At 36.3% G+C, this 16,138-nt stretch overlaps 1 protein-coding gene across 2 annotated transcripts in view; it reads right to left on the bottom strand.

Annotated features, from left to right (window-relative positions):
• Positions 1 to 262: 262 nt before the first annotated feature.
• LOC114246115 (uncharacterized) overlaps positions 263 to 16,138 on the bottom strand; it is a 103,055-nt gene continuing 87,179 nt past the window's right edge. For both annotated transcript variants that reach the window (XM_089732023.1, XM_028178508.2), the window contains exon 7: positions 263 to 1,792. In XM_089732023.1, the coding sequence (XP_089588149.1) occupies positions 1,704 to 1,792 (89 nt within the window). In that variant the 3' untranslated portion in view covers positions 263 to 1,703. The remainder of the gene's footprint in view (positions 1,793 to 16,138) is intronic.

Below are 16,138 nucleotides of genomic sequence, written 5' to 3'. Positions count from 1 at the left end.
TAATTTCTCACAAAATGCTTTTCTGTTTATTAAGTATTTATTTACAAAAGTGAAGTTTTCTTGATTGCAGTGACGTTGATATTGAAAGCGTTCCCAAAGCGAAGTTGATTGGAAGTGGAGAATATCATAAAAATCTTTCCATTTTAAGTAGGTACACACGATTTTCTACTAATACTGTTTTTTTTTTTCATTAAGGAAGTAGTTCTTGTCGTTTCAGCTTTGGTAATTATTTCTGTGCATTCTTTATTTAAAAATCACAATCAGGAACAGGTTTTTAAGATTTTATTTTACCAAAAATATTTACAATATAAGAGATAGACTGCATGTCTTACATCGTAATGCAAATGGCAATCGGCTTTAACTTAACGACTGCCTAAATCAATATTAGCTCCGGAGCACATTTTCTTCTCGTGCCTGATCAGAAAAATTCTAAAAGGCGCCGAAGTGAACTTTACGTCTATAGATATTGTACAAAGCCTCGTAAGCTTCTTTTGGAGTTAGCTTTCAGAGGAGACGGATAAGCTTTTCTGGCAGACACGCCCTATAACAAGCGCCTGCACTTGTCTATGTTGATGCGAAATTTTGAGCCTTTTAACGATTTTAATTTCGGAATTTATTTTAACTGTTTCAAATAAAAGTAAAATCTTGGTCACCACAATCAGCGTACGGATTAATTTCTACATTCCATTTAATGGAACGCATAAATTCGGGTTGGCACACCTATGAAGTAACAACAGTGAAAATATAGAGAAGAATACATCAGTCATTAAAACAGGGCCTTTTGGTTCTATATGTCCGAGAACACAGCGTTTATAGAGTGAAAATGAAACCATTCGATGAAATTATGAAACAATTAACATATTTTTTCGATTAAAAATTGAGGTGTACATGATTATAAAAACTATTTTGGATTCCCAAATTTTTCCTAAATCTGGCCACTTTTCTAGTTCTCCGAGAACAAAAAAAATTTAAATCAAAATATTATGATATAATTTTATTAAAATACCATATTATAGCTCTTTTACCAGAGGCGAGAAGCCAACGATTCTGCTAAAATAAAACAAGTCTTCGGTAAGAATGTTAGTTACTCTGATTTGATAATGTATACATTTTTTTCACACACATGAAACAGCCCCAAAATATCAGGAACTCATGAAATCTTAAAATTACGCTAAGAATCCGATAAATCATAGTGTGTTTAATTTACAAAGAAAGATAATTTTTGAGTTAAAGGACAGGAAAAAAATTCACTAGAACGCAACCGTCAGTTTGATCACGATGGAAGAGCAACCGAGCAGTGGCGTCAAATTCTTGTAATTAAGTAACGACGGGAGCTTAAGATAAAGCTGGCCGCTCATCTTATTGAAAATCTAATCCTTGCAGCCATATCTACGTCAGAGGTCAGCCTATCTACAGTAATAATAGTATTTATCATTCATCATGATCACCCGAAAAAGCTCCACTAGGTTTCTTTAACCAACAACTAATTTTTTTAAATGCAATCTATCCTACTAACAGCCATTTCAGCGCATAAATTCTCTGCCGTATAACCCATACTATAATTTTGTTCATATTCATGTGGCTACATAATTTTATTAGGCCATCAATTACAGCAATTTCTAGAATTTGCTCTGAAACTTTCTCGAATGGTTTCAATTACACCCTGTATATTTTATAACTAACTAACGAAATAACAAACATAATTATCTTAGTACGGTCGGAAGTAAAAGCGTTACGAGTACAATCACGTACAGTCGCGCTGGTGACACTCTGGATTGTGTGCCGTTAACACCTGCAAGGAAAAACACAAATTATTGTTCGCACAAAAAATACACAGCCGAAATTGTAAGCATTCTGCTGAAAATAACTTTACATCTTTATTTTTTTGGGGACAAAAAGTTAATTAACCTTTTTTAATTTTGCGACAGTTCTGTTTTTTTTATTTTTTTTTTATTGCTTAGATGTGTGGACGAGCTCACAGCCCAACTGGTGTTAAGTGGTTACTGGAACCCATAGACATCTACAACGTAAATGCGCCACACACCTTGAGATATAAGTTCCAAGGTCTCAGTATAGTTACAACGGCTGCCCCACCCTTCAAACCGAAACGCATTACTGCTTCACGGCAGAAATAAGCGGGGCGGTGGTACCTACCCGTGCGGACTCACAAGAGGTTCTACCACCAGTAATTACGCAAATTATAATTTTGCGGGCTTGATTTTTATTACACGATGTTATTCCTTCACCGTGGAAGTCAATCGTGAACATATTTTGTCATATAGCATTTCGTTTTAAAGTATTGTGAAATTTTTTCTCGTGCATGTAAACCCGTTTATGTGCAACTTATAGTTATTAAAGGCATTACGGTTCACCAGGTCATGAGTGGCCTCCATCGTTCCCATATATCTGCTTATATATTCTGCCTATAATAGAGGTTACAAACAAACTTCTGCCTACCGATAAGATCCCTTAACAAACCTCCGGGTAAAATAGAGAGAGACTGTACAGCGGTGGTCCAATGGTCAAAGAAGGTTCCCAATCGTATGTGCATGAGGCAAATGTACAAAACAGATATCATATATCATTAAACAATTTAAAAGGCCTTCTTTAGTTTGGTATCAAATTGAATTAGCTGACAATAGAGAGCCCTTTTTACTGGTGGTGGGACCTCTTGTAGGTCCGCACGGGTAGGTACTACCACCCCGCCTATTTCTGTCGTGAAGCAGTAAAGCGTTTCGGTTTCAAGGGTGGGGTAGCCGTTGTAAGTATACTGAGACCTTAGAACTTATATCTCAAGGTGGGTAGCGCATTTGCGCTGTAGATGTCTATGGGCTCCAGTAACCATTTAACACCAGATGGGCTGTGAGCTCTTTTTTTTATGTTTGAAATTTTACTGGTGGCCTGAAGGCCTTTCCAGTTTCACCAGGCCAGGTGGGCGAGCAAAGGCTCAGCCAGAAGGGGTGGGATTTGCTAACAACTGCCCGAGCGCCTCCGAAGGAGATCTAACAACTCAAGAGCAGCTGTGAGCTCGTCCACCCGTCTAAGCAATAAAAAATATAATAAAAAAGACTAGAGATTTAGTCTTGACACAATGACAAGCTGAACCTATACTTAGCACTAGCCTTTAGCTATGCAAGGACACTGCTTCGCTTTGTTGACGACTCCTAAGTCTTTAGAAGTCAATTCAGCTTTATGGTCCAAATTACTGTAACTGAATACTGGTTGAAATATCAACCCCACGCATTGCAATAATTTTAAAAGCTTGCATACTATATATAAATTCCTTTACATTCTAAACTTTTAATGCTTTTCTTGTTACTTTATTTTTCTTTATCCTTTTATAATTCGATATAAGTGTATAAATATATATAAAGAAATCTTACAAAGTACACTTTTTTTTATATATATTAGAATTAGCGCCCATTAAAAAATAAATACGTCTAAAGCTTTCTCTTTATCTTGAATCGACTAATAAGGTATTTTTGATCATGTTTTTTTCAGACAGACGTCTAAGCCATTTTAACGAGCTACAAGAAACTTTCGACTACTCGCCAATTGACCATCTAAGGGTGTCATTAACTCCAATAAATCTTTAAGTTTTCAGCTCAATAAAAGGTTTTAAGCACCGTGGTTGATGTTTTCAATAAACTAAAAATAATATAATTTTTATAAAAAATTCGATGTACGTTGAGTATTGATGAATTACTTAGTTCACTAACTAGCTTCAAAGTTGGTAAACCAAAAGTGTTTCTGACATCTTAACAACCACTAATCTCTGAATTAAAATGGTTATAAAGTTCACATTGTAATGTCGATCAATAGTTTTTTTTTTTTTTTATAAAGTAATATCAACGAAATCCAAACTGATGATCTGGGATTAGTTTTTTCGTTTCAATAATAGGATTCAATCTTGCGAGAAACAGAATCTCCATGACCTTGGACGGTACAGGGAGCAAACTGATAGGACGATAAGATCTTGTATTCATAAACAAATTTTAATTTATTCAATAGGTACACAAAATAATTACTGACAAAGGAATATTTTTCTTTTGTGTAAACTCGTTTCTCTGCGAGCTCATCCAAATTCGAGTGAATTTAAAATAAACATTTTACTCGTGATAGTGTTCGGTAATTGACACTGATAGACACAAAATTGGTTTACAAACAGAGGGTACAAAGGTACTGAATTCTCTTGCCTATGAACTATATATTGAGGTGATAAGGTTTAGTTTTAATTTGCTTGATATTTAAAAATAAAAGGCGCGTGCTTTGCGTAGCTCTTCTTGACACTGTCAAAAACATTTAAAATAATACGAACGTGACAGTGACTGGCCGTAACATTTAACATGTAAAGTGCATTAATATGATATTATCTATAAATTAATGCAATAGCAGTGTTTGGCAGAATCTACCACCGGATCGGAATGGCAGCCCACTCAGAAGATCCGGCGTGAAACTCAGTGGGCTGTGTCTATGGAGTAGTTCGCTCATCAAACTCTTCAAGCTTGTCGTAAACAACAAGTTTGACGAAGACGGCGACCGGTGCTTGAAGAGTCTAATAGCACCGATAGTCGATTCGGGGGAGGGGCCAGACATGCATCAGATATGTAATTAGCGGCAGCCACGATAAGGGGGTTAAATCCTTTACCGGCATATCCTTTTTCACACAACCCATGCAGCTCTTTTTAGGACGCCTTTTCAAGTTAATTTTTTATGTATTACTAAGATATTATATAATCTATATATTAATACGCGAAGCAAAAACTTTGTACCTACCCCTTTTTACGAAAATTGCGCGGATGAAGGATTATGAAATTTCCCACACTGATAGTGAATATAGAGAATATAGAGAAAGAGTGCACGATGCTAATTTTTTTTAAATGAATTGTGCATTAAAATTACATTAAATCAATAAATAAAAAAACATTACACACACTACCATCTATTTGACACACATGTGTACTCTTTGTTTATTGTCAAACCTTTGTTATTTTTTAAAGTCTGTGGTCAAATTGAGAATAGGTTAATATTGTTTATCTTTAATACTATTTGTCTATAATTTAGTTTTGGCGAAATATCTGACTATAGAAGTGTTTTAATAAGTGTGCAATAAGTCTTTGACAATAGAACCATAATAATGTTCAAACTTAAAATTTCAAATAATTATAGTTCAATTTCGACTACTGCAGGACCACTAGTACAAATAAATATGATAGCATTAAAATTAAATGTGAAACCACACGCGCAGTATCCTTCATCGCATTTCAATCACGAAAGTAAAACTTTCGGTTTTGCAGGAAGAGACGTAGAAAGCATTTCGGACCTCAAAGTCACGCCTCAAAGTGAACAGTGATCACCTAAAAAAAACACCAACCAACATTTTAGTGATGCGAGCATTTTAAAGGATATTAATCGGTAAAACTTTCGGTTTTGAAGAGAGACAGCAAATAGCAATTCAGACCTCAAAGTAAACAGTGATCACATAACAAAAACACCAACCAACATTTTAGTAATGCAAGCATTTTAAAGGACATTAAGGGTATCAGTGAAAGTTTCGGTTTTGAAGGGTGAGACAGCAGATAGCATTTCAGACCTCAAAGTATTTTTTTTTATTGCTTATATGGATGGACGAGCTCACAGCCCACCTGGTGCTAAGTGGTTACTGGAGCCCATAGAAATCTACAACGTAAATGCGCCACCCACCTCGAGATATAAGTTCTAAGGTCTCAGTTTAGTTACAACGGCTACCCCACCCTTCGAACCGAAACGCATTACTACTTCACGGCAGAAATAGGCGGGGTGGTGGTACCTACCCGTGCGGACTCACAAGAGGTCCTACCACCAGCAGACAGTCATCACATAAAAAAACACTAACAAACATTTTAGTAATGCGAGCATTTTAAAGGATATTAATCAGTAAAACTTTCGGTTTTGAAGGGAGAGACAGCAGATAGCATTTCAGACCTTAAAGTCACTACTCAAAATGAACAGTGATCACATAAAAAAACACCAACCAACTTTTTAGTAATGCGTGCATTTTAAAGGATATTTAAGGATATCTCACACTACTATTAATTGGTAACCTAGTTTCGAAATAAAGCAATTAATTTGTGTATATGCTGATCAAATTCATTAATTAACAAACAAACAAACAAATCAAATTAATTACTTCCAATAAATAACCGTTAATTAGTCACCGTAAGCTTCAAGTTCAAAGATTTCATGTACATTGTTGATCGACTATTTGGTTATGATAAGAAATATAGCCGTTAATAATTTATATTATCCCGAGTAAAAATGAAATTATAATTTTTTGATAAAAATAATAATTTCAAGTCTATCGCCGAACCGCCGCTGCACGGTGTCCGCACCACAACGCTGAACCACCGCCGCACCACCGCCATTTGGCGGAAAATTCCGCCGCACGCTTCGAAAGAAATCTCCCAGCACCGCCGCACCACAGCCGAAGCATAGCCGAACGCTTCGAATTTTTTACGTTTACATTTAATAAACACTGGACGTAAAAAACGTTTACATTCACACACACACATCTGTATGAATATGAGAATGATATGTCACTGCTGTAGTGCAGCGGTGGTGCGGCGGTAGTGCAGCGAACCCACTCTTATTAAACAGTCGCGGCTATGGTGCGGCGGTGCTTCGGCGACCATAAAAAAATTCAAATCGTAACAGTCATAGTGCGGCGGCGCTTCGGCGATTAAAATGCCGTGCGGCGGTGCTTCGGCGGTGATTCGGCTAAATTTTGTTTTTACTCGGGATGTACAATACTGTTAGAGTTAAATTTATTTCCTTGTAATTTCACGTATCATAAGAACATATTAAAATTACTGGTAAATTAATCATGCTAGTGATTTAATTTGCTTGAAACTATAATATTCAGACTATAGTACTCGGAACGCAAAATTTATTTTAAACTAGCGACCCACCCTCGCTTCCTTTCCGAAACATTAAATTTAATTATTGATAGCTGAGCTCCGCGATGTTACCCGCGGTTATTGTTGTACCGCGGGTGACGCTGCGGGGCGAAGTTAGTCTAAAAAAGTAGCCTAAGTTACTCCTAATATCATCAGCTACCTATTAGCGAAAGTCCCATCAAAATTGGTCCAGCCGTTCCAGAGATTAGCCGGAATAAACAGACAGACAAACAAAAATTGTAAAAAATGTTATTTTGGTGTATCGTATATATATTCATATGCATGTGGTAATAAGCTGTTATTTCAATATTATAAAAAGACACTACAATTTTATTTATACGTGTAGACGAAAAGTACTCGGAACCACAAACTATTCACTTAAAATAAATTTTAACGATATAATAATATCCAACATAGGCCAATAATAGGTTTCCTTGAAGTAGCATATAGTAAAATAAAAACGAAATCTAAAAGAAATTTTAGACAGTATTTATTATTATTAGTGGTACCACAATAGTTGAAATTCGACTAAAATTAATTGAAATTGTAAGTTGTAACATTAATATGGTTGTATTGTCAAAAACTTATACTTCGAAAATGACAGATTCCGCCAAGACTAACACTATAGACAAATAATATTAATCTATTCTCAATTTGACCATAGACTTTAAACAATAACAAAAGTTTGACAATAAACACAGAGTAAGTATATAGATATATCATTGAAGTAAAGGTCTATGGGATATATATGTATGTATTGTGTCAAATAGATAGTCGCCGTCCTCATCAAACTTGTTGTTTACGACAAACTTTAAGAGTCCGATGAGGGAGCTACCCCATAGACACAGCCTACTGAGTTTCACGTCTTATCTTCTCAGTGGGCTGCGATTCCGATCCGGTGGTAGATTCTGCCAAACACTGCTATTGCTATGGCTAGTGTTAGAAATTTCTCTCAGGTTGAGCCGGTGAGCTACCTGACCACGAGAAGTTGAAATAGCCCTTTAGGCTACTAGCAAATAGGTAAGGAAAAAGTGAAGGGTGTGAGTGCAGAGCTGCCGTATAATAAATCTGAATAGAAAAATTAAGATAATAATATGATGCCCCGCCCCCACATAGTGGGATAAAAACAAAAAAAATAAGTACCACATAAAGACACAAGGATAAAAAATAATATAAATAAAAAGACATCGACCAATTCGACCCAAAGAAGAGACAGGTCTTCAAATATTCTGGTCGAAACCTAATAAAATCTGGCTGGTCGCGACTTTACGACCAGGCAAAAGAAAAAGTAGGCCACGCGGGTGAAGCTATGGAAATTGCAGAATATTGGAATTGATAGAAAAACGATATTATACTTAATAAACTTCCACGTTTTCGCATACAAATGCAAATAACTTAGTAGCTTATAGATTTACACTATTCTTTATTTATAATACACTAATGGATGTGAATAGGTGGGACCTCTTGTGAGTCCGCACGGGTAGGTACCACCACCCCGCCTATTTCCGCCGTGAAGCAGTAATGCGTTTCGGTTCGAAGGGTGGGGTAGCCGTTGTAACTATACTGAGACCTTAGAACTTATATCTCGAGGTGGGTGGCGAATTTACGTTGTAGACGTCTATGGGCTCCAGTAACCACTTAACACCAGGTGGGCTGTGATCTCGTCCATCCATCTAAGCAATAAAAAAATTAAAAAAAGAATAGATTTGCCGTTTTGCATTAACTGGTGTTAGTGGTTAGCTTGCGTTGATATAAGGAATATGGAAGCTACTGTCTACAAGAAAGCGCATAATTTTAATCGCTGAAGGTTTGTCTTTAAATGACGTCACAAACATATAGTTTTAGATTTGAGTATATGTCATATCATGAAATTAATTTTACAGAACGCAAAACATATCTTTGTCAACGTTGGTAAAGCATTAAAAAATAAACAATTCTCTCGTTTATTCAGAATTTCGTGTAAATTAATTCTCGTAATACATATTAAATGTATACCTCGCGTAGTCATTTTTATTGTAATTTCATCAAAATCAGTCTCATTAGACATTAGGCATTAACTCGCGCCTCCCTGATCCATTGATCAGGGAGGCGCGAGTTACAAGCCTCCATAATGACGCACACGAGTTTTTAACAAGGTTTCAGCCTTTTTTTCTTTTCTAGACATATTATTATTTTGTTGAGTGTCAAGCCATAACCATTCCAACGTTCAAATGGAAAAATAGATTTAATTATACAGTTTAAAAGTAAATTTAGAATCAATCATTTTATCTCTTTTTTGAAGTTGAATAGCGGCTGGAGTTTTCTTCTTATTTGATGGTAAAATATGAATACCTAACGTCAGCTGGCATCAACTACTTGGAGGATAATGGAGTTTACAAAAAATTTTTGGACTTTAAAATTTTCTTTAAACGTATTATAACTGATTTCAACAACACGGAAATTCACTAAACACTTTAACGATTTGCTTCTTCAAATAATCTTTATAGTGGTGAAGTTTGAATTTCAGTGACATTCACATTCCGAGTCTAAGGAATTATTACACTAACTTAAATGTAATCTTACTCGATTGTAATACTATATTTTGGTCTATACTTGTTTTTTTTTGTCATTCTATTTTAAACCCTCATGACAAAAATATACATTTTAAAATAGCATCTACAAAGACGACCTTAATTCGATAACGAGTTTTCTTTCAACTTTCAACAAGCCAAAGAAGGAGAAGCCTTGTAATTATCCATTGGTTTTTAAAGTATTGTTATCGTATCGATTTTTCAGTAATACACGTTTCAATTTATCTTCAAAGAAAATATTAGAAATACCTGGATAAAATTTTTAAAATCATGCTCTGTCATTCCAATCTTAGTAAACATTGTAGGGAATGCAATATTTAAAAAATTGAAGAACTCATCTAACTAACTTAATTCTAATCTATTTATTAACTCTCTTATAAAAAAGTAATGCTAAAAGCACATTACTACAATGTTGCAATAACATCACGTTAATATTAATATATAAGCATTATTAGTCACGAAATTTTAGAAACAAAACAGGTCTGTCTAACCTTTATCTGACCTGGTATGATCTGTGATGATATATAATTTATTTTATGGGTTCCGGTGACCACATAACACCAAGAGTTCCATGAGCTCGTCTATCCATTGTAGCAATAAAAAAATCCTTCTCTTTTTACAATCTTCCACTCACCCGTCCCGACGAAGCTAAGATAGGCCTTTGAGTCGTTTGCCAATTTGCTCATGTATGTATACTAATGAAACTATAGACAACAGAAGCGTATAAAAGCTATGAAACTAAGCTATCTGCCGTCCAGCAAAATAAAATAAAACTGTTTATTCTTAGGAGCGAGTTTTCCAAAGGTTCGCATTGTTCTTCTGTAATGATCACGCCTGTCGTCGAGTAAATTGGACGACAGTGAATTTCCCACGGTCACCTGTTTTATCGTTTGCTATAAAATCGATATGTACCTTTCAAGCATCGTTTTAAAATTATATTCTTCGAATAGTGGAATTTTTTGAAGAGGCCGTGGCCTAGTTTTTAGAATGGCATTTGTACTTCAGTGAACAGGGGAGACAAAATCAAGTTTCAATTTCCGTTTTAATAAATATGCCTCCCTTAGAAATACCGTTAGAATGCGTGTTTACACAGTGTGTCCCCGGTCATCATTCTCGTCAAGGGCTCGGCGAGTAAATTAACCCAAAGACACAGCCCGCTGGGTTTCTCGCCGGATCTTCTCAGTGGGTCGCGTTCCAATCCGGTGGTAGATTCTGCGAAGCTCTGCTCTTGCCAAGGTTAGTATTAGCAACAACGTCAGGTTTGAGCCCCGTGAGCTCACCTACTAATTAAGGCTACGCTGAAGTGGTCTCTCAAGACAATCGACTTAGTTAGGAAAAAAAAATAGCATGTGGATGACGGCGTCACCTCAAATCGTAGCACGTACAGCATTTTCTTCAGTTTTAGCGAGTCATAGGCGTAATTAAAACTACTTTTAGGGTTCAATCTCGGGTTGTTTAATGCCATTAAATAATTCCCGACCTTAGGAATACTCTACAATTTACGTAAACACGGACAACAGACAGTAAAAGCAATCTTAATTGTACCACGTACAGATAATCTGTATTGAATCCGAAAAAATCGTTACATACTTACACGGTTTGGTAGGTGAAGCTCACGGGGCTAACCTAGATAAACTTGCCAACACTAGCCCTTGTAAAAGTTCGCTTAACATCGGATCGGAATCTCATGCCACTGAGAATATCCGGCGAAATTCAGCTTCAAGAGTCGAAAAATATCGAGAGCGGATACTAGGGATCCGACAAGACATCTTTCGGGCGACGGTGCTTCTGCGTTGCCCGGTCGCCTGGGTCAGATACGTACTTAGCGGCAACCACGGGCTATGTGCCAACGGAAAGCAGGAACGAATGGAGCTTTCACGTGTCAGAAAAATATATTTAGGTATTATTTATATTCAAGTATCACATTTAGTACGGCCAACTACACAGTCACGTGCATACCAAATATTCGAGATTTAAATCTAATTGGAACCCTTTGAAGTTGGAACTTTATGAAACACAATGCTGTTAATTTAATAAAAAGATTATTGCTTGTAATCTCGGCAAAGGGCTTACTGGAAGGATTATAATTATACCTTCGTTACGAAAGAATATAATATTTCTGGAACTGCCTGTTGCTATATAAAAAGACTTCACGGTCGCTATGTTATTGGTGTATTCAATTTTAAATATTCCATATTCACGTTTTAATTGATTTAAACAGTAACTATGATTATAGTTTTATGTAATTGTGAAATGTCAGTCTACTTTTAGGTTCGGTTAAAATCAGGATTCTCAAGATTAAAAATCTGCTTTCCTACTCAGCAATTAATTTTATTTTATATGTCATTTTATTTACATTTAATATGAATATAAAATATTTATGTAATTTTTGGAAGGTTATCTATGAATAACTAATAAGTCAAACCTAATGATATAGAAATTGTTTTTTTTTTTAATATAAAAATTAAATCTTATTTACTAAACGGTTTTATTTATTGGACACTAAAGTAGGTCAAGAAAGAAAACGAGCAATTTTAAATGAAAATATTTAATGGCCGTCGGACCATTTAAATCAAAACGTAAGACTGCTTCGCTACTGAAATGGGCAGGATGCCGTAATTACACCTACCGTCTTTCAATATGTCTTCACAAGAGTACAAACAAAGCCAACTGCTCCCAAAAAAAATTGTGTTCAACTTATCTATGGAGTATGGAGTCAAATGGAAGCAGCTGGTATTTAGGAGCCCCGGCCCAGAGATGGGAGCAGTACTCCACGCGAGGCCGGATTTGTGCTTTATAGAACAAAAGTCTTTGTCCAGGCGTGAAGTACTGCTTCGCTCTGTTGAGGACTCCCAGCATTTTGGACGCCAACTTGACTTTGTCCTCCAAATGACCCCGAAATTGGACATCGATCGAAATATTGAACCCAAGTATATACCCAATAATCTTGGAAGGTTGCAAGGATACTCCTTGGAATTGCGGCACCATGACATAGGAGTACTTCTTCGCAGTGAACTCACAAACTTGTGTCTTCAACACTCAGAGACTCGCCCCAGAGAATCCTCTACTTCAGACACAAGTTTTGATCGTCTCTCTTGCACCACGCTCCAAGAAAGAATCTGATGGCCGATATATCGCGCATCCCTCGTGCCGTCATCCGCATAGCAATTCATGCCATCAATAGATAGCATATCATTGATATACAGGATGAAAAGCGTGGGGTAGAGCACCGAGCCTTATGGAACGCCAGCGTTAATGGTAATGGTAACAGCAACCGTCTAGAACGACCGTGATGCTCCGCCTATCCAAAAAGTTAGCGATCCACTTACAGAGTCCCTCCGACTTCCGGATTCCGCTTCGACTAAAGTGCCCTATGACAGACCCTGTCAAAGAGTTGCGTATTTATTATTCACTTAACACCAGGTGTACCGTGAGCTGAACCATCCAACTAAGCAATAAAATAAAAAATGATCCTTTCAACAAAATGAGGTATATTCCAAAGTAAAGGTTTGCTTAATGTTCATTTTACAAAAATGTTTTAAACAAAACCCATACAGAATTATAATCTCGAAGCTGCGGTCGTAAGACACTTTGAGGGTTGAACATTTGTTATGATTATGTGAAAGAAAATTTCAACAATGCATTTAATTTACGGACTACAGGTAGATGAAAAGGTCTCACCAAAATTGGTTGACGGAATCCACTTTTTTTATTGTCAACGTGATGGACAATCCGACCTTTTCCTGCCTACACATCGGACATCAATCGGGTCCCACAAATAAAGAACAGGTCGTCCAAATTCTTTAGACCTTTGTGCGTAACCAGATGTCGTTCTACAAATGGTTTTATAGAAATTTGTGGTTTTGCACTACCGAAAAGTGAGTCGCTTGAATGCGGAGCCACGGCTGTATTCAATTATAAAACAAGATTGTGAAAGGTACTCGTAAAGGTTTGCAGTTCAAACCATTAATATAATTCAAATATAACTGAGGATTAGTAACATGAAATTAGTGACACGCTCTTTTTAATTACCTTAAATATGTATATGTATTTCACTCGAAGTGTGATTTGGAAAATACGCATTATCTTAGGGGATTATAACTTTTTTACTATGTATATTTCGTATATCAATTCAATGAATTGTTATTAATCAAAATTTAAACGAAACAAACATTCCACGTTCAAAGACAACAAATGCTAATACAAAAACAGAACAAGTACATCCAGGCCCCGAATACCAAATTGAACACGAAGCCTGTGGTACAGATGTCAAAGACGCTAAGACCAGACCAACAAAGCGAAAGATAGAAGCAAGTTTCTCCTTCTTATATAATATATGTCGGCGCAAATATGACTATTTACCTACTGATCATCAACTAATTACTCTGTGATAAGAAATTGATGTTAAACAGTCCCTTTTATTGTAATTTCAATACTTTAAAATCTTGTAAACACGCTCACGTGTTTAATACTTGTCAACACGCTGACGTGTAAAGTCCTATAAATACGGCCGTGCTGTCTAGCGTTGATCCATTCCCGATCCTGCGGACAGAATGGAAAGCAGTCGACGTCGCCCAAAACACGTCATCTCGGATCCGCCCGATCCACTAACGGTGCTTTTAGGTAATTCAAGCACCGGTCACCGTTCTCGTCGAACCCGTCGCTTGCGACGAAGGGCTCGACGAGTAAATTAACTCTCAGACACAGCCCACTGAGTTTCTCGCCGGATCTTCTCAGTGGGTCGCGTTTCCGATCCGGTGGTAGATTCTGCGAAGCACGACTCTTGCTAGGGTTCGTGTTAGCAACGTCATCAGGTTTGAGCCCCGTGAGCTCACCTACAAAAGTTAGGGTTACGCTGACATAGCCTCTCAAGGCTCTCAGCTTAGGTAGGAAAAAAAAAAAAAAAAAAAAAAAAAAGCGTTGATTCATTCGTGTCCGAGCCGTAGTACAGTACGGATCTCTCTGAACGTTGTCACGCTTCTCGTGAAATATACGCAGTTATTGTGAAGTTCTGGTGAAGTTTTGTTTTGGAAGCCCAAACATGAGTCATCGTCGAGAACTTAATGACCGTGACGTCAGCAATGGTGACGTCACACTTTTTAAAAACATTCCTTCGGCGTTTCTCCTCCGTCATATATATCTATATAAATTCCAAGCTGCGACTACTTAAGACCATGAAAGAAAAAAATATAATCAATTTGAATCTATAAATTAACCTATCGGTTAACTTGTTAGAATTCAACGTCGTTCCGGATCCAAACATGGCTGTACCGGTAATCCGAACTGAAGGCCGTAGGCGATTCACAAAAATCAATATTCCAAATCTCCTCGCAGATCATCAGGACCAATTAAAAGTTTTCATCCAAAAACGGGATCCCAAAGGGCCCGTGTAAATGAAACTAAATTTTCAGTTGAATTAGCTTCTTTCATCCAACATTATTTATGTAAGGATTAAAGTCAAAACACGTTTTTATTAACGTTCCCCTTGTAAACCTTTCACTACGACAGAAGGCCAATAAAATATCAGAGACTTAGCGTAACCGCGGAAACAAACTCGTAACTCAAATAAAACTCCTCATAGCAAAGGAAAATTAGTTGTTGGGGTTGGAAGCCGTGTCTATACGCTTTGAAAGCTATAGAACTGTTGGAAGCTTTTTACATTTAAAATAAAGTGAGGGCTGTTTTCTAGCCTTATTGCCGCCAGTCGTCCATTGGGTTAAAGAAGTAAAGAATTAAGTCTGATGCTTGGAATAAATCTTTTTATTTAAATTTTTGTTGGAATTTTGCATCCGTGCCTCGTCCATTAGTAGAAAATCCCTTTCATTTTTTGTTTGTTAACCCTTCTGAATTTGCGACGACACGTTTGTCACAATATTTTCATTTCATTCAAGCAATCAATTAATCTAAAATTATATTTGCAGAATGATAATATCTGTATAATGTACATTATTAACAATCTAGTTATTGATATTAATTACGTAGTACGCACACACGTATACGTATAATATGTAGTTTGGCTCTGTGTCTTCCTCGGTGAATTATCCCAGCAATCATTACAATCTCAGTTTAACATCTCCAACTTTGTCTACATTTCCTTCTATTAGTGTACCTCGTACATTACTTGGACAATTATCATTTTCAATTCACATTAAAAAAACCTGCCAAATTTCATTTTAGTTTTTTGATAGTCTATGTGACGTTATCAAGTTTTTTTTGCTTTAAAATCGATGTCAGTCGTATTGTTATTTTTAAAGTAGCATACTTTTTTCCAAATGCTGTTTCTAAGGTTCTGGTTTTTGTACATTCTACTTCATTAAGCTCCATGTCTCACATGGACGACATAATTGGTACAATACACAAATCAAATATTTTTCTTTTAGATTCCAGAATTTTTATAACATCCTTTAGAGGTCAATGTCTTTCTTGTCCAAGCTATGTTTATCCTATTGTTGACTTATTTGGTAAGATTTTTTCATTATTACATGACTTTCAGGATACAATTTACTAAATTAGAGGATCGGAAATAGGTTATTAAAATTTTCAAAGCAAACATTCAATTTTTTGTTGATTCTATTTTATTAGAGAGAATATGTCAACCGACCATATTTACGATAACATGTCTTTGAATAATAA

This window comes from Bombyx mandarina, chromosome 12 (assembly GCF_030267445.1).
Source record: "Bombyx mandarina strain Sakado chromosome 12, ASM3026744v2".
NCBI lineage: Eukaryota > Metazoa > Arthropoda > Insecta > Lepidoptera > Bombycidae > Bombyx > Bombyx mandarina.
Note: the sequence above shows the minus strand (reverse complement) of the source record. Positions and strands in the feature narration are given on the sequence as shown.